Here is a 27,374-nt window from a genome sequence, read left to right on the forward strand (position 1 = left end):
GGCCTGTATTGTGTTCAAACTCTGTGAGGCCTCTTCTTCAATAGCAGATATTTTCTTTCATGCTCACCCAGATAAGAAATGACTGTTCAACCTGCAGGTCTTGTTTACAAAAACAATTTTCCCCCGGCTTAGGCAGGAGTATTGGCACAACCAGCTCCAGCAAAGGACAGTACCCAGCGCTGCTTCCAACAGCGGAACAGGGCACAGCTTCCTAGGACAGCTGCAGTTTCCAAGTGGGAGCAGAGTCGGCAGCTGTGCAGACATAGACATACAAACAGGAACACTGCTGTATTTCTGTTTATTGTAATAAGAAAAAAAAGGGGGGAAAACCCCCAAAACATCGCTTTCCGATGATGTTCTTAACATTTTTAAAATGGCTTGGAGGAAGCCCAATAACACAAGACAGAACAGTAAGTTAGGGCAAATAGGTTCTGCTCTCTTTCGGGAGAGCTTCCCTGCCCCTTTGTCAATCAACTGGCTGAAATTCTTGGCTTATATACACTTACATACATTTCTCATTCTAACTTATGTTCCTATAAATAAGTATGGCTGGGTGGAATGTTGGGCACACAGTTCTGCAATCTTCACATATCCATCTTTGGAAAAATGGGTTTCTAAAGGCCTGGCTCAGTATAGGCATCTCGCTCTTCAGCTAAGTTCAAGCAAACAGGATCCCCTCCTGGAGGTCTTGCCACAAGAGCAGGTCCAGACGCAAGGATGCCCTTGGGGAGCTCCTTTCAGAGCTCCGTTGCTACTGCAAACAGAGTATGTCCAAGTGACATTTCACCTGGGGACACTGAAAGAGCAGTGCTCTCTCTGCAAAGGGACTGCTTGGGAGGGGAAATGGCAACTGCAAGACATGGAGAGAACCTCTGCCTTTTCTTTAATCCCTCCTGACAGGATGTAAGGGGTCCTGAGGGAGGCAGTGAGCAGAAGGCAGGCTCAGGACCATGGAGGGGCAGACAGGCAAGACGCAGCCACGCCAGGCAATGGAGTGTGGGGCTGAGCCCATGTGTGAGAGCTGAGAGCTGCCCTGAACAGAAAGCAGAGCGTCTGGCCTTGCTTATCTTGCTGACAAGCTGCCGCAGCGCTGCTTTGAGGAGCAAAACCACCACAGCCCTCAGGGGCTGCACCCTGTCAAACTGGCTCTACCTGCTTGGCCAGGGAAGCTCCAGGATCTCCCCTGCTACTGAGCTTTAGACACCTACCACAGGTGAGAGACCAGTTACTCTTTACACAATAGGTATGGGAAAGACTGGAGAGGCTATAGAACATTAAGGTATGGCTTAGCAGAACACACTTACCCATTCTTCCTCCAAAAGCACCAAAAGCTGTTCACAAATGCTTTATTACTGAGCGACTCCCCCCCTCTCCCTCCCCCACAAACACTGACTTTTGGTAGGGAAAATGAAGGAAAGATTGAGAGCTTTTGTATAAACCAGAACTAACCATTAAAGTTGTTTCAGAGTCCAGTACATCAAATACTTAAGGAGAAGTTGATGGCACAAGCAAAGAACGACAGAAGGAGAAAAACATTTGGGGCTGCAACAACCTCTGCTGTGCACTGAGAGCAGGTACATTCCCAACTGCAGAATGCACCGCCAGTACCTTGTTTTTATGTATGTAGTGATTTCACAAGATGCAGGGCAAAAGAATATTTGATGCAGCCTCAGAAAGCTGTAGTTTTCCTCTGTTCCATCCACAGAAAAATATGAATGATTACAGTTCTTACTGAATAATAACACGAAAAAGGTTATTATTTGGGGAGAAAGTATCCTGCAGAGAAAAGTTATCTACTTTAGGTAGGCAGGAGTTTTCCAGCGCAGGACGTTTAAGGTGCAGGACTGAACTTGCTGCAATTCTTTTCACAATAAAGCACTGGACAAAGGGCTATACACTTGCATAGACGCTTTATCAGCAGCACCCAGCATGTGCAATCCCCCTTTATGGAGAATCAGCAGCGCTTTTGGATGTGGGGAATGTTCCAGTTGTCTGATGACTCTTTTCTTGTGTTCCTTCCTAAAAGTAATTGCTACAGAGTTGTCCAGATAAAAGTGTATATACATGCATGAAAAGTGAATGTGCCTATTCTTTCCCTTATCTTTTCCCACTGCAAATAACAACAAAGCTCTAAGAGCTTTAAATTGGGAGATGCAGTACTGATGCAATCTACTGTCAATCTGAGGATAAACCTGCTTCTGTATATGTCCTGATAAGCTTTTCTGTGGAACGGCTCCATTTAAGTTTAGACTTGCACATTTTCTTTAGATTTGGGCAGACCAGTTACCCATTTCTCTTACATTTAATCAGAGTCCTGCTTTGGATGTGACTGCTTTGGAAAGGACAGTGACATCTGGGAAAGTTGTAACTCCTGCTGTAGCTGCAACCGGATATTGAAGGCAGAATCGGCCTATCTTGTATTATTATGTAGTTGCTGTGCTATTCCTGACTTCCTGTACTGCAAATCTGGCATTGTGAGCAAAACCAGCTCTTGTGTGAAGGTAGATAGTTAATAAGATTCTGTGTATTTGTTAGTAAGCTTGCTTGAGAGAAAAAAGAAACTTTTCACTTCATGTTGATCTCACTCCAAAAGCGTTTCTACCACTCCTGCTCACAAGATTGTTTTTTCAGCTCTCATAATTCTTGGATCTAGCAGGAGGTGGCTCTTGGTAATTCTAATCTGCAGCCTCTCCCTCCCTCGCTTGCCCCCTTTAATCCCATTGAAAGTTGCAGTTTTGAGAGGGACAGTAAATTCAACTAGGCCACCTTTCCCACATAGCTGTGTGGTTTCAAATGTTCTAATCAGATGAGTTCAGCTTTTCCCCTGAGCAAACAACACAATGTCAATGAAATACACAGCAGGCTAACCCTGGGAGACCTTGGCATTCTAGGCCACAGACGCTTCCTTTGTCGTTCTGCTACAGGCATGAGTAAATGCCACCAAAATATAGGCAGTGACAAGAGATAGAGATGTGAGCCTTACAATGGATGGCTGGAATTTATCCCAAATTGTACAATGGGCCCTTGAACATTCATGGAATGAATCCCCACTTTACTGTCATGGGAGTCATTTCAAAAGTGACAACCTACTCGGGCAAGACAGCCTTTATAAGTTAGTATAATACTATTAGAAATTATGGCAATCTTTTTGGTAGCATTGTCTTACATGCACCCTGATAAATCCTCTCCCTATGAAATTTGGAAACTTATCTTGTCATTTCCATAGAGTTAATTCTGATGGTAAATTATAAAATAGAAATCTGATAATTCATGATTAAAAAGGAAGAGGCCTGGTGAGGCTGGGCACACCGGGTCACTCCTGTTAGCTCTGTCCATTGTGTCTGCTGAAGGTATTTCCACCTGGTGGCTGGATCTGGATGGAGTCCAGCAGTGGCCTTAAAGCTTGTCCAAAAGGTCTGAGAAGGCAAAAAAAACAAAAAGAAAATTCTCAAATAGCTCCCTGATGAACATTTTTCCCCATTTACTACTGAAATGCACTCACTTCCTAGAGTAGAATCAAATCAGCCTTGTAAGGGCAAATTTGAAGAATAAAAATCACAGACTCACAGAATGGTTGAGGTTGGAAGGGACCTCTAGAGACCATCCAGCGCAACTCCCTGTTCCAGCAGGGACACCCAGAGCACATGTCACAGGGTGGCATCCAAGCAGGTTTTGAAGATCTCCACAGAAGGAGACTCCACAACCTTCCAGGGCAGCCTGTTCCAGGGCTCTGTCACCCTCCCAGTAAAGAAGTTCTTCCGCACAAGGAGGTGGAACTTCCCGGATTTCAACTCGTACCCATTACCCCTTGTCTTATCACGGGCCACCACCGAGAAGAGTTTGGCCCCATCCTCCCTACATTCCCCCCTCAGGTACTTATACATATTGATCAGATCAACCAAGATCTCACTACAAATTACAGAACACTTTTTTTTTTTTTTTTACAAGTTAAATTAAAGATTTGAATGTTCCGTAACTAAGAATCTTAATCATGGTTTTATACAAGCTCATCTAAAGCACTCAGATGTCTGCGTTGCTAACATGATAATCCCATGTCTGTAACCAGCTGTTGGTAACTCATTCTACTTAATGAATAACTTCAGTTGCATAGGCCGGATTTTGTTCACACACTTAAGTACCACATCAATGTTAAAGACTCTGCTAGAGGAACAGCCTCTAGCCCCTCCTTACTGAACAGTGGTTCAGTACTTGCAGAATAATTTCTGCTGCAATCTGTGGCACCTGGTTTATCTTTCAATAGACTCATTCAATTCTTTCATTTTCCGAGCAATTCCAAGGCTGGTTGGCATCTGTGGTACAGAGTGTTGTAAGGGTTAAAAGTAGAGCAAGTTGCCTCCTTTCCCTCCCCTCATGAGCCACAACAGAGAATCAGCAGAAGCTGGCACTATGGCACTGGTGAAATATTAAGTGTTAGCATGAGGCAACATACTAGAGAGAGAAGTGGAAGTCATACTCACGTGGCAAGCACCTCGGCTGGAAGGTCGGTGATGTAGGAAGGGATCTTTCTTCCTGTCAGGAACTGGGCCACTTCATTACTGAAGGTGTTGCAGTTATGTTCAAAGAGGTTGTAAGATTCTCCTCTGTGCCACAGGAAAGGAATTGAAACACAGAAAGACAGACTCAGCGATAAATCTAACAAGCACAGAAACTTACACCACTAATGCGAAACATCTCCTGACATTAGCACTTTTCATCCCAAAGGTCTCTAAAGCAAATAGGCAAAATACAGAAGTCAATTCACCTTCAAATTCAATTGAATCAGGGTGGACAATGACATCACTGCATCATTGACACCAGACAAAGGCTTTTGTGGCGGAAAGTGAGGTCAGCTTTCTTCAATTAAAACCACAGAAAGAATGAAGAGAAATCACAGGAATTACTGACAGTGAAATTTAGCCCAAACACTAAATTCTACAGTTTCAGTCTCCTATTCTTGTGAAGAGCTCACCAGACTCTTTAACAGTAAAGACTTTGATTTTACTCATCTGAAAGTTGGCAGCTCTCCTACAACACTTTGCCTCCAACTCAGAAGGGAAAGCACTATTTACTGAAACATTTCATACACTGCCTTCCTTTTCTCTGATGATCCTTTCAAGGAGGGATCAGGCATTATCCCATTTTGCAATGTGAGAGCTTCCCAGCAGAACCTTTCCCAGCACAGCACGTCAGGGTTGTTAGCTTGTCCCTCGCTACACTAGAACATCAGCTCCAGCCTTGCATTTAGAGGGCAGCAAGTATTACATTAGGTAGCTCTTTGTGAACAAGATTGGTCTCCCAACACCTTCCTCCCTCCTGCTCCTAGGCACTTTTCTTGGTACACGAATTTTACAATAAAAGCTGCTACTAACCGGAACATAGATTCTCCCAATGAGGAAAGATATTCCAGGAAAATTTCCTCAGTGACTTCAGTGTTCCCCAGGTCAACAACCGAATCTGGAGGGCCAAGCAGTGTTCCCCCCTGCAAGAATTAGCAGCCAGAAGAAAACGTTAAACAGGCAGAATACATTCTTTTGAAGGACTCCATGGAACAGAGCTGTCAGGGGTTGCCCACACACAAGAGGAGGAACTCTTAGTAGGTTTGTCAAGCAAAGAGCTCTACTGGCTTCCCTTCTTCTGTGCTTGGAGAATGAGAGAGAACATGCAACTTGCACTTCAGCTTCCACACTTGCTTCTTTAAGCTGGATGCTCTGAACTATGGCAAAATTTCATTTTAGAAGGGCAGCCCATCAGTTTTGCCTCTGCAAGAAGAGAAAGGGCTGTCAAAGCATTATAGATTTTTTATTTTTAAAAGGATGCCTTGAGTTGCCAAGTCTGCAGGCAAAAACTGCCCATACAGAATTAGATGGGATGTCGATCAGGCAATGCAACTGCAAAAAAGTGTCTCTCTACCGAGAATGCCATCACTGAAGGAATTTATTTGGGTTTAAATGCATCGTTCATGTTCCCTTTCCCTAGATGGCCTGAACCACCATGGCAAACAGCCTTAGCTGGCTGAATTCAGAAGCCTCTTCACTTACTGACTTTTTGAAGGACGGTGACAAAATTCTGATCATTTAACCCTATGACAAAATTACTTTATCTGAAAAAATAAGTTTAACTTACAGGTGCACAGCTGGAGATTCCTCCGCTGCCATAGAAGAACTCATCCTTATGGACTATAATGGAGGTGTGCCTGCCAAGGAGGACAGAAAGGAGGTGAAACAAAGGAAATATTTCATCTAACATATAATCACTGGTAAAATCACATGCTCAAGCACATCGTGGAAGTAACTTCGAAAGAAAAGGTCAAGGTGTTTCTGTGGCTAGGAGCAGCAACTCCTGGGACACCAGCAGAAATGAAAATAGGGATTCTCAAGCCTCACATAACACTGCAGACGGTTGGGAGAAATGAGGGTTAGCTGGGTGGTGCCCAATGTGGCAAGAAAAGGTCTTCCCACTCCTACATGAGATCTCCAGGAGCCTCTTTCAGCTACAGACACAAGGGCGTAGCCACAGAGATGGCGCCAGCCCCATTACTATATTGCCGGAGGAAGTTTGTCTGACTGATAGCCACAACCTAGGAAAAGTTTGGGCAATCGCTGAAGACGGCTGAATACAGAGGGAAGAGGGATCGGAGACGGATGGACTTCTTTGATTTTTGTTGTCTTCGTTTCAGTCCTGGATGCAAACTATAGCAAAGAGGGGAATGTTTTGTAACTGAATGTAGTCATAGTTTCCACCTCCTCTTGTATTGTCACGCTTAGCTAAGACTGCGATTAGCAGACAAAATGTTTGGGACAAGGACAGCATCCTAGCCTAAAAAAGGGTACAAGAGCAGTAAAATGACACAGCCATGGGGTCCACTGAGCTCTGACTCCAGAGGAGCAACAGGTACCTGACTGTACATCATGGTATCCAGTTTCAGGAACAGAAAGTACCTGAGTATATCTTCAGCGGCAGCTTAAGGTCTGAAGCATATATAATCTCATATAGAAAATACTTTCTATGCTGCAAAGTGTTTAACATACATTCTATAATTTAAATCCAGTCACTTACCAGATGCCATCCAGCTGTTTACCTGTAAACAGAGAAAGGAAGAGTTATTAGCAATGTACTTCCCAGATTTCAGCCTCCTTTCCGTCAGTCACCTAGGAATTGTGCCCATTACTTCACCACAATAGTAACCTCAGAGATACAACTTTCATCCCAGAGCTGCTGCAAAAGAAGCAACATGTCTTTCTTTCAAGCAAGCTACTCTGCCCACACTTGTGCCTTATTTTTCTCCTCCTGCTCAAAGAGCTGGCAGTGCCATCCTATCCTGCCAATGTTCACTTTCCTTGGGCTTTTATCTACAGAGTAACATGTGGGAGACCTTTTCCTGAAATTAAGAGTACTCAGTCAGGATGAGAAGAGTTGAGTTTCACACTCATTTCACTCACTGCAGGCAGTTAGCACAGAGTACTCAGCTCTCCTTTTAAATAACTGATGAGAAATCAGACTTGAACGGAGGATCTGTGGGTGACAGTCTCTACAATGTATGCCATGGCTTTCCCTCCCTCTTAAGAGAAAACAAAATCAAATCATTTGCAGGATTGAAGTTTATGCAAGCTATAAAACTGAATTAAGACTTTTGTAGAACACAACCATCATCAGCAAATATTTGTTTTGGGCACTACTAAATTGATAATATCATTATGTCTTAGATAAAAAGTCTCTTCTGAAATGCTTTTCCAGGCCCCTAGGAGTACATCTTTTTCAAGCAGGAAGATTAAACCTAACCTCCCTTCCAGGGGAGATCTCAAGATCAAAGCGGTCTTTCAAACGTCACTACCTGGTACTGCTCCAGGCTCAATTACTTTACCATAATCTAAGCGTTTGGTCCCTGGAATAACAACCTTTTAGGGAAAAGTAGCATGCTATAGCACAAATATGGTATAATTTTCATTTGCTAAACAAGGGACAACACTCAGAAAAGGGTAGGTTTAGAACCAAATAACCATGTAAAGCCATATTCAGCATTTCCCTGAACTGCTGGGTAGACCAAGTACCCCCTGTGCTCTAGCCCTTCATCTTTTTGGTCGGTCTTCACAAGGCAGCTGCCTTCCCAGTAGGCTAATTCCCACCCCAGTGTCTGCTACAACTGAGCGGCATCTTTGCCTAGAAATTTTGTTCTCGTTTAGCTTTTAGATGCCAGAATAGGATTTAAATCTGCTAAAGCTAACTGCAGGTTTCTTAGAGCCAGGCCAGGAACATCACAGATGATAATAAAAACAGCATCAAACAAGATGCACTGTGCTAATAAAATTTTGTTCTGAAAGTCCTGATGAGTTAACTTGGGCTAAAAGGCTTTGTTCTTATCTGGACGCTATCTGCTTGCATCACACTAGCGTTAAGGCCTCCCAAAACCAGCCACTGATCTTATGAGTTGATTTTTGCTTCCTGAATTCTGTGCCATCATGCATTGGATACCATCCTCCTCTGAAATGTAGCCTTGGAGCTCTGTGGAGGCATCTTCTTTTCAGGCTGGTAACATCAGGCTCTTCTTGGCTGTGTTAAGGGCCTTTGCCTTGCCCGTTCTCTCTCTCTTTTCCCGAACCTCTGTTCAAGACTGTGGGACAGTAACTCAGGAGGAGGCCTTTAGCTAGCCCTGCTGTTCCCACGTGCCCACTGCTGCCTTGTACCTTCCCCTGTTTGCCATGGGTCAAACCAGCTACAGACACCAGTGCTGGAGGTGAGGGAGAAGGACACAGACCCCTGCACAGCCGCTCCCTGCCATTGCCCAGCGGGCACTTTACCCTGTGAGCCCTGGGGAAGCAAACCAGTGCAAGGAGAAGGCTCTGCAAAGAGCGACGAGCAGCCAGCGTGACTGGAGAGGGTGCTGTGGCCCCTGCGCAGGGATGACAAACTGCCTGCAGCAGGGATTTGCTGCATGGATGCAGTCCTGTGCCACGTGCTCTAGGTGACCCTGCGTGTGCAGGGGGGTTGGACTAGATGATCTCTAGAGGTCCCTTCCAACCTTAAGCATTCTGTGATTCTGTGATTTGAGGAGTTTGCTGCAGTTTCTCCTTCAGGGAGGCGAAATGTGAAGCATTTAGCTCTATACCATTACTGTAGAAGGGACTGTTGGGGGTACAAACACGCAGAAACTCTTCAGCTCCAAGCTAAGTACTCCAAACATGGCACAGGCCAAGCTTTGCAACACTGCAGCACAAGAAATTCACCACACACTCTTTCCCTGGCTACAGTACCGTGAGGCTGGGGATACTTTTTGGACCTAGAAGTGGTCTGTCATTACTAAGTTTCCCCTTTCCTCTCCCCACCCCAGCTTTGACTGCATTCCCTCTCCATACTGCCAGCCCTGCTTGTCCCCAGCAGCTACATCACCCGTCGCTCCCCTGTACTCCCCCAGCTGACGGTGCTCCAGCTGCTTTCAGAAGCCTCCACACGGACACAGGGAATAACAAGGAATTACTCTTCTCATAAAATGTGTTTGGCTAAAGTGAAGCTCTGGGCACTTCCCAGAACAGCTGGTTTTGCTGCCACGGTGTCGCGGGTCTGCGTTCGACTTGACCTAGGACAGTGATGGAGCTACCCCAGTTCCTCTTGGCTCATGGAAAGAGAGGCTCTGTCACCGCCCCTACTTAGGTCACCGCTACTGCTTCAAAGGCCTACAAAGAGGCAGGGACTTTGCCTCTCTGTTTCTATAAGCAGTGGGTCTTGGGATATTTATTTCCTCCTACTTCTTTGCCAGGATAGTTTTGGGTGTTGCAGGTAGCACCAGTTCTTGATAAGTCCTTTTTCATAGGTAATTAAAAAGGAGGAAAAAAAAAAACCCAACTTTCTCTTGTCCTTAGAAGCAGGTAAAATGAGGAACAAAACTGATATGGATAATCCTTAAAAGAGCTGTAAGAAAGAGATGCTTTTGTGTCCAAGTAAGGCATGAACAATGACAACAATGACTTTTTAAAAAAATTTGCTTAAGACAGTTACCTGCTTCAGACAGGGGTGAGCAGGAGCACGGGCAGGGAAACGGCTGTTGTGTCACAGGGACATCAGTCAAAGTGAGCACGCAGAGTGCAGCAGTGGCTGGACTGATCTATCACTGCCACATACTGCAGACAACCTGTTTCACAGGCGCGTGGGCACGGAGTAGGATGAAGGCCAGGAGACAGTAGCACTGATGAAAGAAGCGGGGGCAGCGCATTGCAACATCTTATTGGCTGCCTATTTAACGTGTCCCACCCTGCTGTTCTCCTGGCCCCTTGGGCCCTCATTCCACACCTTGCCCAGGAGAACTTGCATGTTGTGTTCTGGAGCTGCCGGAGACCTTCAAGGCACAGCTGAAATCATCTCTGCACTTCCACATGGCAAACGGAAAAAAACATCTTACTGTTTACTGTCACACACACGTGCACACACATTTCCAGCAAGGAATGGCAAAGGGCTTTCCATAAAGCTCTTATGTGTTGCTTCTAAAACTGCAACACCCACTCGTTGCCTGTTGTGCTTACAAAAACTGTTGCAGCAAGGAAGGTCACCAAATGTCGAGCTGTTCCAGCAAGACTACAGCCATCAAGTCAAGCCAGCAAGCAAGCGAGTCAAGAGGTGATTCTTCCTTTCTACTGGCATTTGGGAGACTAAGTGTTCAAGTGTCACAGTGTCCAATTCCTCCCTTTCCTCTCCCGATACAAGACAGACACTGACATACTGGGCTATAAAACATGAAGTACTGAGGAAAGGCCGGGAGAACTGACTTTGTTCAGTCTCAACAGGAAAAGGCGGTCAAACTCTAGGACAGGAAGGATGTGTGATTTCCATCCTTGGAGATATTCAGATAGGGTCCTGGGGAGCCTGCTCCAACTGGACCTGCCTTGAGCAGGAGGTTGGACGACAGACCCCAGCAGCCCCTCTCACTGGTGCAAATCTCTGAGCGTACAAAACCAAAAGCAAGGAGCGTTCAGGAAAGGAACTTGGCCTTAGATTGTAGTCTGACCCGGAAGGCTCCTCTCTGGCTGTTACACCCCAATCCCACACTCAACAGCAGGCAGCAGCTGCTAAGGCAAGAGCTCACTTTGTGCCAAGTACTGGTTTCGGGATATTAATGGAGCTGCTGACCGGCTATTTCTGCTCGGCTCCTGAATGACATCACCAAGCTGGCAACACATGCCAGATAACAATAAGGCATCAATGAGAGCTCTCCAGCCCGCTGCAGACGGCATAAAATCCTCTCTGCCAGTGCTCAGCCAGAGGTGCTGCTCAAAATGCCATGCAAGCCCCCACACTGCCAGCACACTTGGGAAGTCACAAGCCCCTTGAAAACCATCGTCTTCCTCCTGAAGTTTTGCCTTCACTGGTGACCTTCCTCCGTGACTCTTCTCCCAAACCCAGACACTGCATGGACCAGGTGACAACTCACGTAGACACAAGCACTACCACTGCTGAGCGGCTCAGGCAGAGCAATCAGGACAGACTACGCTAATGAGTTAGGTCTTACTTGTATTGCCCAACTTTGGGAGCAGAAGGTCGTGCCAAGGATACTCCCTAAACAATGCTACAGTGCAAACAGGGCTTACATCCCATAGTGTGGTCTAGGAGAGAGATGGTGACAGGTAACTGGGATAGCAGCAGACATTAACATGCCTCCTGCTCCTCTACTGCTCATCGCAACTGTCCCACCTCCTGTGCCATGCTGCAATGTGAGTGGAGCTGCTTGAGGTTGTACTGCCGCCAAAACCAACACAGCTACCCACAGGCTGCCTGCAACTATTTAGAAAAGTCCAGTTTCCATGCAATCTCCAAAAGTTGATGACTGTAGGAACTACCCTGAATTCAATGCCTAAAGCAAAGGTATCCCAATGGTACACACGTATATAACATAGAACAGGAATGCGAGGGTGGGGCAGTGATCTGCTTTCACTACAAACTTACGTAAATTAAATTAGCTTGCATTTGTTACAGTCTAAACACACAGTTACAAAGGCACTGTGCTGTAGCTGGAAGAGTTTAAGGTGGTAGCTTGTAAAGCTTTGAGAGTTTGATCACATACCCTTCTTTAATTAGCTCAAATGCTTGTATGGATCTTTCTGAAGTTACTCTGCAGAACTCGGGAAGGGATGCTAGCTCAAAGAGGTGTGCTAGCAGCCCCAGCAATTCCAATGTTTGAATTATGTGATGTAGCATCTGATAATTAAAGGTTTTTATTGTTTGCTGCTGTTATTTTTCTTTACAACATTCAGGGATCAAAGAGGTTTCTTGCCAACTGAAACACTGTGGAGGTATGAGAAAGATATAACATGCGAATCGCAGAACAACTCCAGGATGCTCAGTTTAGAAGTTTAGATGCAGGGCTATGAAGAATGAAGTAGACAAGTTTGCTTGCTTTGCAACCGAGTCAGGACACACTGTTAGGCAGCAAGGTTATTTTGGGGAAGGAAAAAAAAAAAAAAAAACAGCCTGTACGATTTTGGAATACAATCAAACCAGATAAATCCAAGCATGGAAGTAATCTGGAAGGCCAGGCAGAAGGAAGATTAGATGCTTACCAATCTATTTTTCTGGCACACTTAACTTGTTAATCTTGAGGGCCATGCAGTGCAGTATATTCCTGCACATTTTAAACGTCAAATGAAAGAAGAGGTTGTGCATTAAACCAAGTTATCAGGCTGAAGGACGGCAGAGTTCTGAGACCTAAAGAGGACGACACTTAGTTTATCCTGTTCGGAACTGATGTCATCCCTCTCTCAGCGCAAGATCACCACCAGCTCCTGAGCTGTAAAGTAAGGAAATAATATGCATGGAAACTTAATATTTTAATAGCATGTCTATACTCCGCAGTGGAGATCGTGTAGGAGACTCCAGAATAGGAGTGAATGAGTCTCCTGTGGAGCTGGAGGTGACACAACACCCCCGGCCAGCTGGGCTATTTCTAACAGTGCATTGCTTTGCATATTGCTGAGATTTCCTTAGGCCAAGGCATTAAAATTCCTGCCCTTTGGGGATGGAAAATTATCCTGATTAGTCAAGCAGTTTCTCCCATGTGAGCTCAAGGCGTTTAATCGAAACAGAAGACTACTCTGCTTCAGGTCCTTTCTTGATGAGATGGTTAGAGAGATCAACAGACAGGCTGGAATGGGCGAGAGCGATGCACTTGATTTTCAAGATATCACTAGCAAACACTCAGGGGCAAAGCTCTTCTCGTCTTGCACTGGAGCCATTCAGAACCACTCAGTAAGTGCAAAGGGGAAGTGGAGTAACGTGCTGGGGTTGGAAGCAAGCAGCGAAGCTGAAGGCGTCTCGTCCAGTTAGCATTTACCTTCTGCTCTGACTCCTACTGGGCTGGATTTAGTCCTGCTGGTTGAATGCATCATTTAAGAATTTCAACTAAAATATACTCGCATTGAAAGGATTGTTAACACACAAACCAAAACCTCTGTGGTAGTAAAAAGTTCTGCCCCTCCAGTGACTCACATGCACAAGAGGCTCAGCTACAGAAGAGGGGAATTTGGGAAGCTGCAGGACATTTTACTCTAAGCTGTTGATATAATGGGTTTGCAATCTTTGTTAAAGACTTCTCTGCCCTTTGGATATCTTATTTAAAATCAATATTGCAAGTTGAACTATTCTGTTATCCTCCCTACCTTCCACAGAATCAGGTGAGATGTCCTGAGAATAGAAATCTCATTGCTTTCCTGTTAACATTAATTATTTTATGAGAGTGTGGATTTACATAGACTAATTAGCTAAAAATAAAATCTCACACGCCACAACTGATATTGCAGGTCAACTGAACTACAGCACTCCGAAACACATACTTCTGTAATAGAAATATTCACAGAAAAAAAAAATCAAAATATTCACAGAAAGCTCACAGAAGAGTAACAAGAACAAAAGCAGTCTGGGTGCAAAATAAACTTTCCAAGAAAAGTGAAAACATGCACAAAGGGCACAACTAAGTCACCTGAAAGCCTGCTCCGAACAGTGCTGCATGACACCATCATGCTCAGGTTCATCATTAAGCTGCAATGGTGACCACTGGTTATAAAGTTAAGGTGCTCTTTAGTGGAGAGGACTGATCCTTGAACATTGTTCTGACAAAATACAAAATGCCTCTGGATACTATTGGAATGACAGAGGCAGCATGTGGTGAGACCTTGGCATTAGTCAGCCCTGCAATGTGGGATTCACCCTCCATTGATACCAGGAGCCATTTGTTTTCTAATATGCTAGGAGATAGTTTTAGCACAATCACATAACAAATTTGTTTCTTATCTCTAAAACATCTGCATTTCGAGAGGGCAATATCAGAGTATTATCACTCGAAGCAAAAGTGCTGCTTCAGGCAAACTTGGTATCTTCGGAAATAATCTTGTGAGTGGTCCCCTAGCACTGCCCAGAGATAACAAGGGTTTAACACTCCATCCTGCAGCAAGTCCTTTTTCCTGGGATTTCCATGGTCTTCCCTCATGAAGGGCACTATACGCACACCACTGACAAGAACGGGGAAAAGAGCTATTGACTGCCTGAAAGTTCATGTGCAGAGAAGCATCAACAGTTTTTGTTGCCCTCAATGGGAAAAAAAAAAAAACAGGTATGTTTAAGAGGAAAACAGTATTTTCTTCCTCACTTGGCTCTTGCAGAGTTTTCTAAAGTGCTGGGAAGGAGCAATAGAGCTGAGAAGAAACGCAGAGAAGCCATTTAAACTTGAAGGAAGAGAGGAAGAGAAGAACAATCAATCATTTGTTTAATGGATAATCCAGGTGCCGGATGTACACAACACCAGGCATTCTGTAGTTTGCCTTGTCACTATGACCAAGCAGGCCTAGGTGGCCCTATTGCATACACATCTCTTAATTAGTTAGTGGGCAGTGTTAGCAAGAAATACTTCCCACACTGTTGTGAAATGTGGTCAGATTTTACAGGATTTTTTACTCAGACTCACAAAAATTTAGTGCCATGCTCTACCTCAAGCACTAAGTTTTAAAACTGTTGTTTGGATAGCGTAAGCAGCACCACAGGTAAAATTATGTACTGCGTTTTTATGCAGAAATTCAGAAAGGAATGAGATATCAAGGCTTAACTGTGGATAATAATAAAATAATTAAATAAATAAAGCTAAAAAGCCTTGCCTTGATGTACATGAAGGGCTGCATGGAAAAAAAAATACATTGACAACCTATTTCTGTACAAGTCCATGCTTAGAGAAACTTTAAAATAATAGTCAAAATCAGCTCAAGCCAAACATACTTAAATCATGCACACACATAAGCTATGCCTTTTATATAAATGTAGAACTCTCTTTTCTGTTTAGCACAAGACGAAGTATAGCTGTCAGAACCTACCACACGAGAAGTCACTTCCCTGAGCAGACTGACAGAACTGGCTCTGACCACAGAAAAATGGATGTTATGCACCGCGGGAAATGCAAATCTTGCAAGGTCCTTGCTGCTGTTTATCTAATGGAGTATAGCACATGGGATGTGAACTGTTCAAACTTGAACACCTACTACTGGCACGCGTAGAAGGAGCAGGATTTTCCTTTTATGATTTCGGGAAAGCACAGGCCTCCTTTCAGAAGGAGAGGAGGAAGCAAACACCCACAAAGCGCCAGCCGCGCTCACACAGTGCCGTCTGTTCAGAGCGAACCTGCTTTGGCGGCTCCTCTCACACAGACTGTGGGCTGACACGGGCCAGAGCGCGTTAGGCAGAGGCTACAACTCACTCCCTTCTTGCGCTGCTTTACACTTGCAAAACGCGGCGCCAAACGCAGCTCCCCGCGAGGCCGCCCGCGCAAAGCGGCGCGGAGAGGCCCGCGCGCCGGGCGGGACCGCCTGCCCCAAGCGCTCGCAGTCCCGCCGGACGGGGCAGGCGGCAGCCGCGCATCGCGGCGCACGGCTCGGCCCGGCCTCCCCACAGCGCGGGCCGCTGGACCTCCAGAGCCTCGTGCAGCCGCTGGAAGAGACTTTCCCCGCGCCGGGAGCCCAGGAAACAACGAGGCCACCCAGCGAGGAGCGGATGAGGAGAGGGCGGCTCCCCCGCGGCCTCCCCGCCGCGCCGCGGCCGTTAACGGCTGCCCGCGCCCAGGGCCGTGCCCGGGGCAGCGCCGCCCTTACCCAGCATGAGGGGGCTGAGGCGACGCGCCATGCCCTTGGACAGGTCGTACACGTAGAGCTTCACGGGGTGCAGCGCCAGCGGCTCCTCCATGGGGGCCGCGCGCGGCGGGGCGCCCGCGGCCGGGCCGAGGGGCGCCCGCGCACCGGGAGAGATGGAGGGAGGGAGAGGGGGAGGGCGGACGAGGGCAGGGAGGGAGGAGGCGCGGGCAGCCCCGCTCACGTTCCCGTTCCCGCTCGCGCTCCCGGCCCGGCGGCGCCCCCACTGCTCGTGGCTCCGCGGCGACGCCGACTGTGAGGTGACAGAGGCGAACGGAAGGGGCGACGCCGCCCGCGCGCATGCGCCGCCCCGTCACTGCGCCGCCGGGCAGCGCGGCCGTTCGGGCCGGGGGCGGGGCTTCATTGCGGGGGCGGAGCCAGAGCAGCGGGGGGGCGGGACGAGAGGAATGGTCCTGTCATTGGCCGGCGCGCACCGCCTCTTCCTGCTTGAGGACGCATCTCCCGCCTTCTTCTTTACGTTCAACCAATCCACGTCAAGGGGGGGGTGTAGTGTGGCGCCTTGCCCTCCGGCCATTGGCCGGAGTTCCCGCGGTAGGCGGGTCCCGTGATGAGTGGCAGGTGGCGGTGAGGCGCGCGTGGCCGTGGCCGTTGGAAGAGCGCCGGGCGCCGGCCGGAGTGACGGGCTGTTTCGCGGGCGCTGCCCCCTCCGCGCGCTCTACCGCCCGCAGCCGCGCTCGGGGCCATGTCGGAGTGGCCCTCCTACTACCGGACCGAGGGCGCGGACGAGGAGGACGTGGAGCAGGAGGAGGGCGCGGAGGCGGCCGGTAAGTACCCCCCTCCCGGGCGCTCCGCGCCGCCCCCGGTGAAAGGAGGGAGGAGGCCGCTGTGGGAGCTGCGGTTTCTTCCCTTTTCCGCAGCAGAGTACAAATACGCCGGTCGGGACAGCCTGATTTTCCTAGTGGATGCTTCCGAGGACATGTTCGAGTCGTATAAGGATGAGGAATACTCCCCCTTTGACATGACCATGCAGGTGAGCTTCGTTGCAGAGCTGAAATATAGCTTAAACGAGTTATTGCAGTTCTTGATATTGCTTGTATGAACTGTGAACTGCTGAAGATGAAACTACCACACAATTTTGCAGCTGATTTTCTTTGTGCTTTGGCCTGTGTGTGTTATTTCCAGTGCATCCGGAATGCGTATATCAGCAAAATTATTAGTAGTGATAAGGACCTGCTCAGTGTTGTGTTCTATGGCACGGAAAAGAACAAGAATTCTGCAGACTTCAAGCATGTTTACGTTCTTCAGGAGCTGGACAATCCAGGTAAAAAGCAGTGAAGTAGTTATGAAGGTTTATGTACAAGACAGGAAAAGAAAATCTATGTAATGCCCTTGTCAATAGATGGCCTACTGAAAAGAGAGAGCTGTCAGAACAACAAACAAAAATGCTCCTGTTTCTCGGATTTTTTTCCTGATAGATTTAGAAACTTTGTGAGATTCTATCTTTTCTGATGCAGTTATTTCTGTTTTAACATGATGATTCACCTGTTATCTGCTAAAGCTAAGAGGATTTCAGTGAAGTCTTAAAAGCCTATCAGGTCTCTGTTATGCCTCTGAACAATGTGTGTACGTACTAAGGCAGCCCAGATTCCATGCCAGTGCCTGCTTGGAGGATTTCTTTCAGTAATTCTGATGCCTGCAAATGCTGTTACTCTCTACAGGTGCAAAGCGTATTCTAGAACTGGACAAATACAGAGGAGACCAAGGACAAAAGCTTTTCCAGGAGACCTTTGGCCACAATGACAACTATTCACTGGGTGAAGCACTTTGGGCCTGCTCTAATCTCTTCAGTGATGTTCGAGTGAGAATGAGCCACAAAAGGATTCTGCTGTTCACCAATAAAGATAATCCTCATGCCAATGACAGTGCTAAATCCAAGCTGGCCAGGACCAGAGCTGGTGATCTTAGAGACACAGGTCATTATTTCCCCCTTTAACTTAAGTCTGGGATTTAGGATAGAAGTGATGTATCCTTTCTGTGCTTCTGTTGTTTTGAAGGTAAAGCAGCTCTTTTGCCACTGAGGAACTGTCACATCTAGTGCAGATGACAATTTGGAGCTCAAATTCTTTGCATAGATAGAGATATCTAAGAGTGCTGAGGAACACACTCATATCTGTCTTTTACTTTGTCTCTAGGTATCATCCTGGACTTGCTGCACTTGAAGAAACCTGGAGGGTTTGATATCTCCTTATTCTACAGGGACATCATTAACACAGCAGAGGATGAGAAGCTTGAGATCCAACCTGATGAGTCAGGGAAACTGGAACAACTCATGAAGAAAGTACGAGCAAAGCACACAAATAAACGGGTGTTAGTCAGGTGTGTTTTTATTCTGAAACTTTATTCCATGTAGGAACCTAGCGGTATTTTTTGACTACATCTCACCCTCCGTTGTCTGGAAGGATAGTTCTGTAAAGGCATCAATGCTTTCATTCCTCTTCACTGGGGGATTGTGGTGGAGAGTAAAGCTAAGGCTTCCCCCCCCCCCCCCCCCCCACTGTGTGAAATCTACCGCATTGAGTTTGGCCAGAAATTATTCTGGAGGAAAAAAAAAAAAAGCCAGCACCAAAATAAGACAACTACCATAAAGCTGCAGGTCATAATAGCAATGTTTACTTTATAGCAAAGTCTGGTTGAAGTGATGCTTTGCTCACCAATATTAACATATGCTTTGCCTGAGGATGATTGTTCTTCAGTTTAGAAAAGGATGAAAAAACAGGGTAAATCATTACTTTTTTTAATGACAGCATTACAGCATACTTTTATATGAGTGAAATTATGAAGCAAATAGTACTTTCTTTTCAGAGCGTGTGGTTTTGAAGGTCAGAATAGGAAGTCTGAGAAAATAAAGTTGTTTGGGCTATGGCATACTTTTTAAAAATTATCTTCAATCTCAAGTCTGCATTTGCTTCCGCCCCCCCCCCCCCTTTTTTTTTTTTTTGTCCAGGCTAAATCTGTATCTGAGCAAAGATCTGTCTCTAACTGTGGGTGTTTACAGCCTCCTTCAAAAAGCTTATAAACCATATCCAGTGAAACTTTATCGGGAAACTAATGAGCCAATTAAAACAAAAACAAGGACTTTTAATGGAAAAACAGGCAGCTTGCTTCTGCCCCGTGATACGAAAAGAGCTCAGGTAATGAATTCACTGTGTCTGTTTTTCCTGTCCTGGTGATTTGGGGGTGAGGAAGGGAATGTGAAGCATCTTGCTGCTTTTTCCATACTTTGCTTGCATGAGCAATTGCAGAGATATTTGTATCCACATATCATGGTATAGGTTGGTGCTTCTTAAGCTAAGTAGAAGGAGAGTGGGTTGTTTCCTGAGTGGGACTCTCAAGGGAAAACCTAGCTACTGGTGGAAGTGTGCCTGGGAACTCGGGTCATGTTTTTTCTGTATGGTAGAGCCAGATTGTCAGAACCTGATCTTATGTGGGCTCGTGCGATCTTTTGAAGTGCTAGAAACAGCTTTTGATATTTTATTACAATTATTGTAAATTTATACTGCTTTTTATAAGAGTAGAAGAGTGAATTGCATGGATTTTGTTTGGTTCTTTTCCATATTGGGTGTATTAGCTCTATTTTTGTTATTTTGTTCCTTGCTTTCCTTTCTTGCTTCATAGTTTAGCTGATGTAGAGTGATTGACTGTCATGCTCTGTTCAGGCACAGCCTTATTTCACAGCAGGCTATGCAGTTGTCATAAGCACACTTTGTGTGTCCTTGTCAAAGTCTCTTAAAGCTGTCCTCTTAAGATGTGATATTAGGCTTATTTGTACTGGACACCAGTTTCTTGAAATATAGTACTAGTACAGCAGATGAGCAGAAAGGTGAATGTTGAATCCCTAACTCCTACTGGGCTAACCTCTATAAGCAGTCTAAAATATATTTTCATTTCTTTTGTGTCATATGAGTGATGTTTCAATATCTTGAGTTGTTAATCACTCTTTCTGTCAGGAGCAGGTAGCTGACGTCCTTCTGCTGGAGCAGGTTAGGAGATATAGACAGGTCAGATGGAACCTCTGCTGGTGTCTGGTCCAACCTTAGCTCAGAGCAAGACTCGCCTCTAAACTACATCAGATTGCTCAGGGCTTGTGCTGGCCAGTTCTGAGTAACCTCAAGGGTGAGACGCTGCAGCCTTTCTGTGCCAAGTCTTAACCACTGTCTTGAGAAACACTCAATAAATGTTTTCTTAATGTCCAGTCTGAATTTCTCTTGAGGCAGCAGTCACTGGCTGCACTAATGAACACCAGTACAGTACATGCACCCCTGTACACTAATGAGGAGAGTCTGGGTCTGTCCTCTCCCCTTTTGTTGCCCTTCACATTGGTAATCATTTTCTCTTCCAGGTGCGAGAAATGCTGAGAGAGGTATTGTTGCGTTTTAATACTCTGAGGTACTAAAACTAGTGCAGTGGATTCTGGAAAAAAAAATAGATGGAGAACAAAAAATAGATGGATAAAAATGGGCTTCTTTCTCTTTGCTCTTCCTGTCATTCCACCGCCTTTTAGTGAAACAGATTTTATTATTCCTAAAGCTATTTTTGATCAGATTCTATCCTGTTGCTGAACACTACTGCCTGCTTTTTTCCTTCCACCCTCCGCTTTAGACGTATGGAAACCGTCAGATTGTGATGGAGAAAGATGAAACAGAAGAATTAAAACATTTTGATTCACCAGGCTTGGTTCTGATTGGCTTTAAACCACTTTCAATGCTAAAACAGCATCACTTCATCAGGCCTTCCCAGTTCATCTATCCTGAGGAGACCCTAGTAAGAGGTGAGCAAAGACAGGAACAGAAAAATTCAGAAGAATCACACCCTTGTATTATGGTAACCAGCTAAATCTTAGTGTGATCATGTGGAGATTGCTGCAATTCCATTTGGCATCTTTGCCTAGTTTAAAAATCTATTAATAAGTGCGTTCTTAACTGTTGCTGCCCCTCCCAGTGCTGTTAATTCTTGTTTTCTTCAATAGCAGAAGTGCTGATCCTGCTTCATATTTCATCCATTGTAACAGACTGCTAATCAAACTGAATGGATGTGGCCCTGAAATACTTGGTTTAATCATCTGTAATTATAACTAGTTTTTAAAAGTGAAAGATTATAGTACTCTGTAAGAAGGCAAAGGTGGTAAAAATAGTTCAGTTTTGAATCGGTGTCAGCTAGAAGTGGAAATGCATTGCTAAGGAAGTATGGTTGAATTAAGCATCTTAATGGCTTCTTTTAATGACAGCAGTTGCAAGAAGGAGAAGACATTAAGGACTGCTTTTTCTCCCTTGCTTATGTGTGTACCAAGGTCTACTAACCTAGAAATATAATATTAACCCACACAAGCTGCATTATCAAGAAAAACCTTAACTTGCTCTTTTTTATGAGATGATGACTAGATGCCTGGCATTGTTTGACAGAAGCAGCAGCTCTGCTCCGGCTTTTCCAGCTTAGCAAAGTCTGGCATCAATCATGTTATTCATTTGGGAGTCCTTTCTTGACCAACCTAGCTGATCAAATTTAAAGTCAATATGTGGAGACCTGGAGGGAAGTATATTGCAGTCCACATCCTTAGTGTGTTACTTCTGTTGTAGGTCCTATGATGTGCTGTTACTGTTGTGTCCAACCAGACCAGAGAGAGGCTTTGCATAAACCTCTTTCCAGTTCTCAGGCTTTTCTCTTTTCTAAGATGCTGGTAATTTTAGTGCTTTCACCAGAACGCCCCCTGATTCCATCAGGAGAGATTTATTTTCAAATGCTCCCTCTTCTCAAACTTGCTTTTTACTTCTGGAACACTGCAGGCATTTCAAATAAGTCATTAGCATTGTATCTGTAGTGTCTAGAGTTATATTCCTGAAATGTATGAGAGGAAAGAAGCCCTCAATCTAATGTAGTCTTTACTTTGCAGGGAGTACAACACTTTTTAATGCCTTATTGGTGAAGTGCTTGGAGAAAGAAGTGTTCGCGCTGTGCAGATACATCCCCCGCCGAAACACCCCCCCTCGCTTTGTGGCCCTGGTTCCCCAGGAGGAGGAGCTCGATGAACAAAATGTGCAGGTAGCCCCTCCAGGTAGGCAAGAGATGCTGCCTTTCCTTGTGCTTTTGGAAGCAGTCAGCAAAATCCAGCCTCCTGTACTGTATGAAAATACCTTTTTTTTTTTTTTTTTTTGCTGGCTTAAAAGCTGGGGAGAGTGCTTTCCAATATCCCCTTGCTTTGGTTTTCTTATTGTGAGTATCTGATGTTGAAGAGGATGTTGAGATGTCCCTGACTGTAGTTGCTGCCTGAAACCTCTGCAGATAGACGTGGAGTAAATGCATTGTGTGGTGATGCAAATGGTGATGTATCTGTGAGACAAGGCTGGTGCTGTCAGTGACACTGTGCAGCTATCTTGATACAGCTGAAGGAATTATAAAACTAAATGCTTTGCTATTTGTTTTAAAAGCCTCAGTTCCTTCCATGCTTGCTCAGGTGTAACATAGCTACAGTATTTTCCCTGCCTCCTACCTTTTTTTTTTTCTAGCAGATTCAACTAACTGACCTAAAAATGAAGTGTTTTTCCAGATGGCTGACTAGCACTTGCTTCCTTTCCTGACTGTTATTGTGTTGTATTTAACATTTAAACAAATCATTTTCAAACTTGTTTCCAGTGAGAAATAGGCAAGTTGATTTCCTATTCTTATTCCGGCATAAAAACCATCTCTTAGCTCTGCATTTAGCTTGACTTTCATTCAAAAAGCCATTTGTGATGTTGGCTATTTATGTTAGGATTGGGATTGAGTGTCATGTTATAGGTAGTAAAAGGTGTTACTGCCTGGTGTTGTTTAAACTGGCTAGTTTGGTAGTCATCAAATCTGCCTAATGGACATCTCGGGCTTTCCCATAAAATGTTTTGAGTCTATAGTTCTATGTGACTGTTCTCTTGGGCTCTCTTTTCTGTGTAGGCTTCCACCTTATTTTCCTGCCGTATGCAGATGACAAACGGAAAGTTGATTTTACAGAAAAGGTACCAGCCAATCGAGAACAGGTGGACAAAATGAAGCAAATCATTCAAAAACTCAGGTTCAAGTACAGGTAAGTGGAGATAGAGGGGAAGGGGAGTGAGAGATGCACAGCATGATTTCACAGTACTGCCTGCTGTGTTAAACACGTTCTTCAACTATAGTGCGCACAAGGTGAGGTTTTGAAGCCCTGGGTGGTTATATAGGTGTTACTTGTAATGTCATTGGGATATTTCGGTGTAATTATTAATCTAATAGGATCCCTGGTTTCTCTTCACACGTCCACAGTAAATGCCTTAGAAAGGCATAGTTGGAAATATGTTTGGTGTGAAACTATCCGTAGCTTGGTGGCCCTACTCAGCAGCCAAGCCAGGCATCCTAAAGGCTGCAATGCTAGTAGTTGTCTGTAAGACTTTGAACTGGTCTTTAGAGTTGATCTTCAGGTCTTTGTTTCCCAATACAGCCAAATCTCACTGTGCAAATGTGGCTGCTCCTATTTAAATATCATACAATGTGTGAATTTTAAGTCCATTAGTGTTTAGTCTCAATCTTTTGCAGATCAGACCTGGATCTTTTGAGTACAACAGAATTAATAGCTAGGAGCTTTTATCATAGCTAGGATAAATTTCATGAACTGTTTTAATGGGAAATTTACTTTAGGAAGGTAGCAAAACTAGCATTAATGCAGAATGCTCTCATCTCCATTTGGTTCATGCATTTTTCTAACTCACTTGATGTGTGACAGGATGATGATTTGGCAAATAAATTTAAAAGAGGAAAAACAGTTCTTCCACTGAGATGGATTGCTATATGGGAAAGAGGAAAGTGTTTTTATTTTGGAATAAGTCTATCTTCTCAGCGGCAAGCATTGAAATGTTGGGGGGTTCTTGACAGGATTGAGAGCTTTGAGAACCCAGTTTTGCAGCAGCATTTCCGGAACCTGGAGGCTCTCGCACTGGATATGATGGAACCGGAGCAAACTGAAGATTTGACAAGTGAGACCTATTGGTGGATGCAAAGGAAAGTGGCATAGAGGAGTCTTGACCTTCTTCAAAGTCAGAGATGTGTTGCTACAAAACAACAACAAATTTTTTTTTTTTTTTAATTATGTGCAGTTCTAAGATACAGAACTTTATCCATTCTGAAATACCTTACTTTCCAGTAACTGTTAAGATAAGGAAAAAATATTTGCTTTGCCCTGAAAAAATGTAATTGATTTTTTTTCCCTTTTATGATGATAAATGTTTTCTCTAAAATTGCTGTCCTCAAGAGTCACATTAATATTTCAGTCTGGTAACTGGCAGAATTATTTAGAGAATTATTGTGCTGGAAGCAAGTGGTGCCACCCTGTGGCTCTGAGCCTTCCTGGCTGCTAAATTCTGATGGGGGCAATTAGCTCTTGCTACTTTCAGTACTCCCAGAAACTTCTCTCTTGTGAACTGATACCTAAAGAATAACCAAAAGGGGAACCCTTTCTCTTTTGCCAGTGCCAAAGGCTGGGGAGATAAGCCGTAGGCTGGGCAACCTGGTGGAAGAGTTTAAGCAGCTGGTTTATCCTCCTGACTATGATCCTGATAGGAAGACTATAAAGCGGAAACAGGGTGAGTAATGACACAGCAGAGTGGACTTATATCCAACTGCAATTCTTAGCTATCCAGCTAAAGAATGGCTGGAATTAGAACCTGCTTAGTTGTAACCCAGACTAGTGTGGGCAAATTATTGTAAACTTTTTTTTTTTTTTTTTTTTTTGGGTCTAACTTGGCTTTTTGTGACAGAATAGTAAAATCATTAATGATTTGATTTGTTTGCCTGAGTGAGGAAGTAAACTTGTATATATGGACTGCTTAATAGCAGCCTGCTGCCTAGATGAGAATCCCTTAAAAGTTTTCACTTGTGAACGATCTTTCCATCAGAACAAAACTTGCATACTTGAGTTTGAGATCACGCACCTCAATGACATCCATATAGTAAAATGTGTAGAACAAAACACTGAAATTAGATCTCTGAGTGTGTAGGTAGCCATTGAAGTGCTGTGTACTAATGACCATTAATTGTGGGATGAGAAGAGTTGTTATCTTCCTTTACCTTAAGAAATTCTTTTTAAATCCTGATCGTCCAAAATGTATCTTTCTAACAAACAGGTACTGTTGATGGTCAAGCTGAGAAGAAAATCAAGACAGAAATCTCAACAGATGAGCTGAGGAGCCACATGCAGAAGGGCACCCTAGGCAAGCTCACAGTACCTGTTCTGAAGGAGGCGTGCAGGCTTTGTGGCCTGAGGGGTGGTGGAAAGAAGCAGGAGCTCATGGATGCATTAATTGAATACTTTAAAGACCACTAAGCAGGAGAAGTCTATTGTTCGACTTCTTTCTGCTTAAAGTTTTAGTTGTCTTATCTTATGTGGAAGCTGTCTGTACAGTCTTGCTATAGAGGAGGATAGGACTCAATGTTGCTGAATATAGCAGTGCAGAAACTTAGCTCTGCAAAAATCTCTGCAAACTTGGATTCTGTTCACAGTAGCCAAAGGCTACAGTTAAATTCCCTGCCAACTTGGGTCACTCACTGAAAATGAACACAGCTGTGCCTTCATGGTTTCTTAATAAAAGTTTTTTTTTTTTTTTTGACTTTTTACTTTGCAAGACTGGCTATAACTTTGGGTTTTTTTGGCCATAAAGACAGTAAAATTCATTTTTACAATTCATTTTTACAGAATGATCTATGAACAGAATAAGCTATGTTAATGACTCTGCATTAATTCATGCTGAGTCGTCTTTGTGCTAACAGAAGCTATAAATGTGGTGTGTTACTGTGGTGCTCTCCAAAACTGCCCATCAGTGTTGCTGTTGTAAGCGAACAGGGCTATTTTTTTACCATCTTTTGTACCCTCGGCGTTGTAAAGATCATCAGTAGATGTCAAAGAAGAAAATCATTATTGCTAAGTGGTATTCAATCTGCTGTGCAAAAAGCCAGCACTTTGCAAAGGTATTCAGCCCCATTTTCCATTTTTAAACAGTAACTGCAAAAGCTGGTTGGAGAAAGTCCTGTTCCCTAGAGGACTGCACTTACCCCAGTTAAATTACTGAAATAGCATAGAGCTTTTCCACCTCTGTAGCAAAGGTGAGTCAGACTACTGACAGGCTTCTGTGTTTTAAAAATAGCAAGTTACAGAGATTAGTTGTTGCTTGCTAATTGTGGTATATTCTTGAATCCTATTCGTGTAGGCTGTATCCAGGGATGCATATATATATTTTTAAACTCCCACCTCCAAGTCATCCCACCTGTCTTGCAGTGCAAGAGGAGTAAAACCAGTATGTGGATAAATAGTCCTTCTCCTTGCCCTAGAAAGCAATACTGATTGTTTAGCTAACTGTACCTTTTCACTGGATGCAAAGGTGAAACATGTCAAGTATTTATTTTGGGATGTCGTGTATTTTTGTGTCCAGCATTGAGATTCCTTTTTGGCACAAAAACAATTAAGCACCTTCTTGTAGAATTAAACTGCACGTTTAAGGTCGTGCTCAGACTACAGTGAGGGCAGTGCACACAAGTGCAGTGACCACCTTACCAGCACCCTGCTTGCTTCTACCTGTACAACTCTTTTAAACAAGCATACTGAGCACCCCGGGACTGAAACTAGATAGTCTGTTATGATACTGTAATGCAGGTTGATTCAAAGTAGTTCTTTCTAATAAAGTTTCTGAAGTTCTTTCTAATAAAGCTGTCTGAACGGATTTTCTTTCTGTTAGATCCTTTAGGTAAAGAAGTTGATGTAAATGCTTGTCTTCGGAAAGCTTTAATTGAAAGCGGTAAAACTGAGACTACCTTATCCTTAATTCTCTGAGTTTTCCTGCCCCCAACACTCCTTTTTGATTGCCTCTTGACTTGCTAACCTCCAGCTTCTGTATGGTCCAGCCTTGGACATGTTTTGTCCAAGTTACTAGAGCTTCTCCTTGCTTTTTTTGTGGGGCAGGCTATTGTATTAAGCAAAATTCATCAGAGGTGGTAAGGGGAGGTTTCAGAGCAAAAAATCACAACTGTTTTGCTTGCTCAAGAATCCTTTATTTCTGCTGCTCATGTGCTTTTCTTACACCTTTTGTCTTGGCACAGTATTCCTGAGGCAAATCCTAACCTGGGGTTTTAACACAACTAGCCCAACACTCAGCATCATTTTAAGGGAACAGCAGCTCTGCCAACATACATACAATGGAAAGGACTCAATCTTTTGAGTGA

The 27,374-nt window shown here is 44.5% G+C and overlaps 2 protein-coding genes across 3 annotated transcripts; one reads left to right on the top strand and one right to left on the bottom strand.

Annotated features, from left to right (window-relative positions):
* Nucleotides 1-1,900: 1,900 nt before the first annotated feature.
* Nucleotides 1,901-16,265, bottom strand: DESI1 (desumoylating isopeptidase 1). Its single transcript, XM_088532824.1, has 6 exons — nucleotides 16,110-16,265; nucleotides 7,057-7,078; nucleotides 6,124-6,193; nucleotides 5,370-5,479; nucleotides 4,479-4,601; nucleotides 1,901-3,416 (listed from the first exon to the last, which is right to left on the bottom strand). The coding sequence occupies exons 1-6, from the start codon at nucleotides 16,198-16,200 to the stop codon at nucleotides 3,323-3,325; spliced, it is 510 nt and encodes a 169-aa protein (XP_088388950.1). The 5' UTR covers nucleotides 16,201-16,265; the 3' UTR covers nucleotides 1,901-3,322.
* A 565-nt stretch (nucleotides 16,266-16,830) lies between these two features.
* XRCC6 (X-ray repair cross complementing 6) lies at nucleotides 16,831-25,765 on the top strand. Of its 2 annotated transcripts, none has more exons than XM_010224504.2 (12): nucleotides 16,831-16,930; nucleotides 17,024-17,136; nucleotides 17,289-17,427; nucleotides 17,825-18,079; nucleotides 18,299-18,482; nucleotides 19,111-19,297; nucleotides 20,766-20,934; nucleotides 22,054-22,215; nucleotides 23,088-23,217; nucleotides 24,039-24,139; nucleotides 24,632-24,745; nucleotides 25,286-25,765. In XM_010224504.2, the coding sequence occupies exons 1-12, from the start codon at nucleotides 16,849-16,851 to the stop codon at nucleotides 25,483-25,485; spliced, it is 1,836 nt and encodes a 611-aa protein (XP_010222806.2). In that variant the 5' UTR covers nucleotides 16,831-16,848; the 3' UTR covers nucleotides 25,486-25,765. The 2 variants fall into 2 exon arrangements, with proteins under 2 accessions (XP_010222806.2, XP_088388944.1); XM_088532818.1 differs by having other exon boundaries at nucleotides 16,840-16,930; nucleotides 17,027-17,136.
* Nucleotides 25,766-27,374: the final 1,609 nt, after the last annotated feature.

This window comes from Tinamus guttatus, unplaced genomic scaffold, assembly GCF_059628265.1.
Source record: "Tinamus guttatus ecotype Peru unplaced genomic scaffold, ASM5962826v1 Tinamus_guttatus_pri_ptg000472l, whole genome shotgun sequence".
Classification (NCBI taxonomy): domain Eukaryota; kingdom Metazoa; phylum Chordata; class Aves; order Tinamiformes; family Tinamidae; genus Tinamus; species Tinamus guttatus.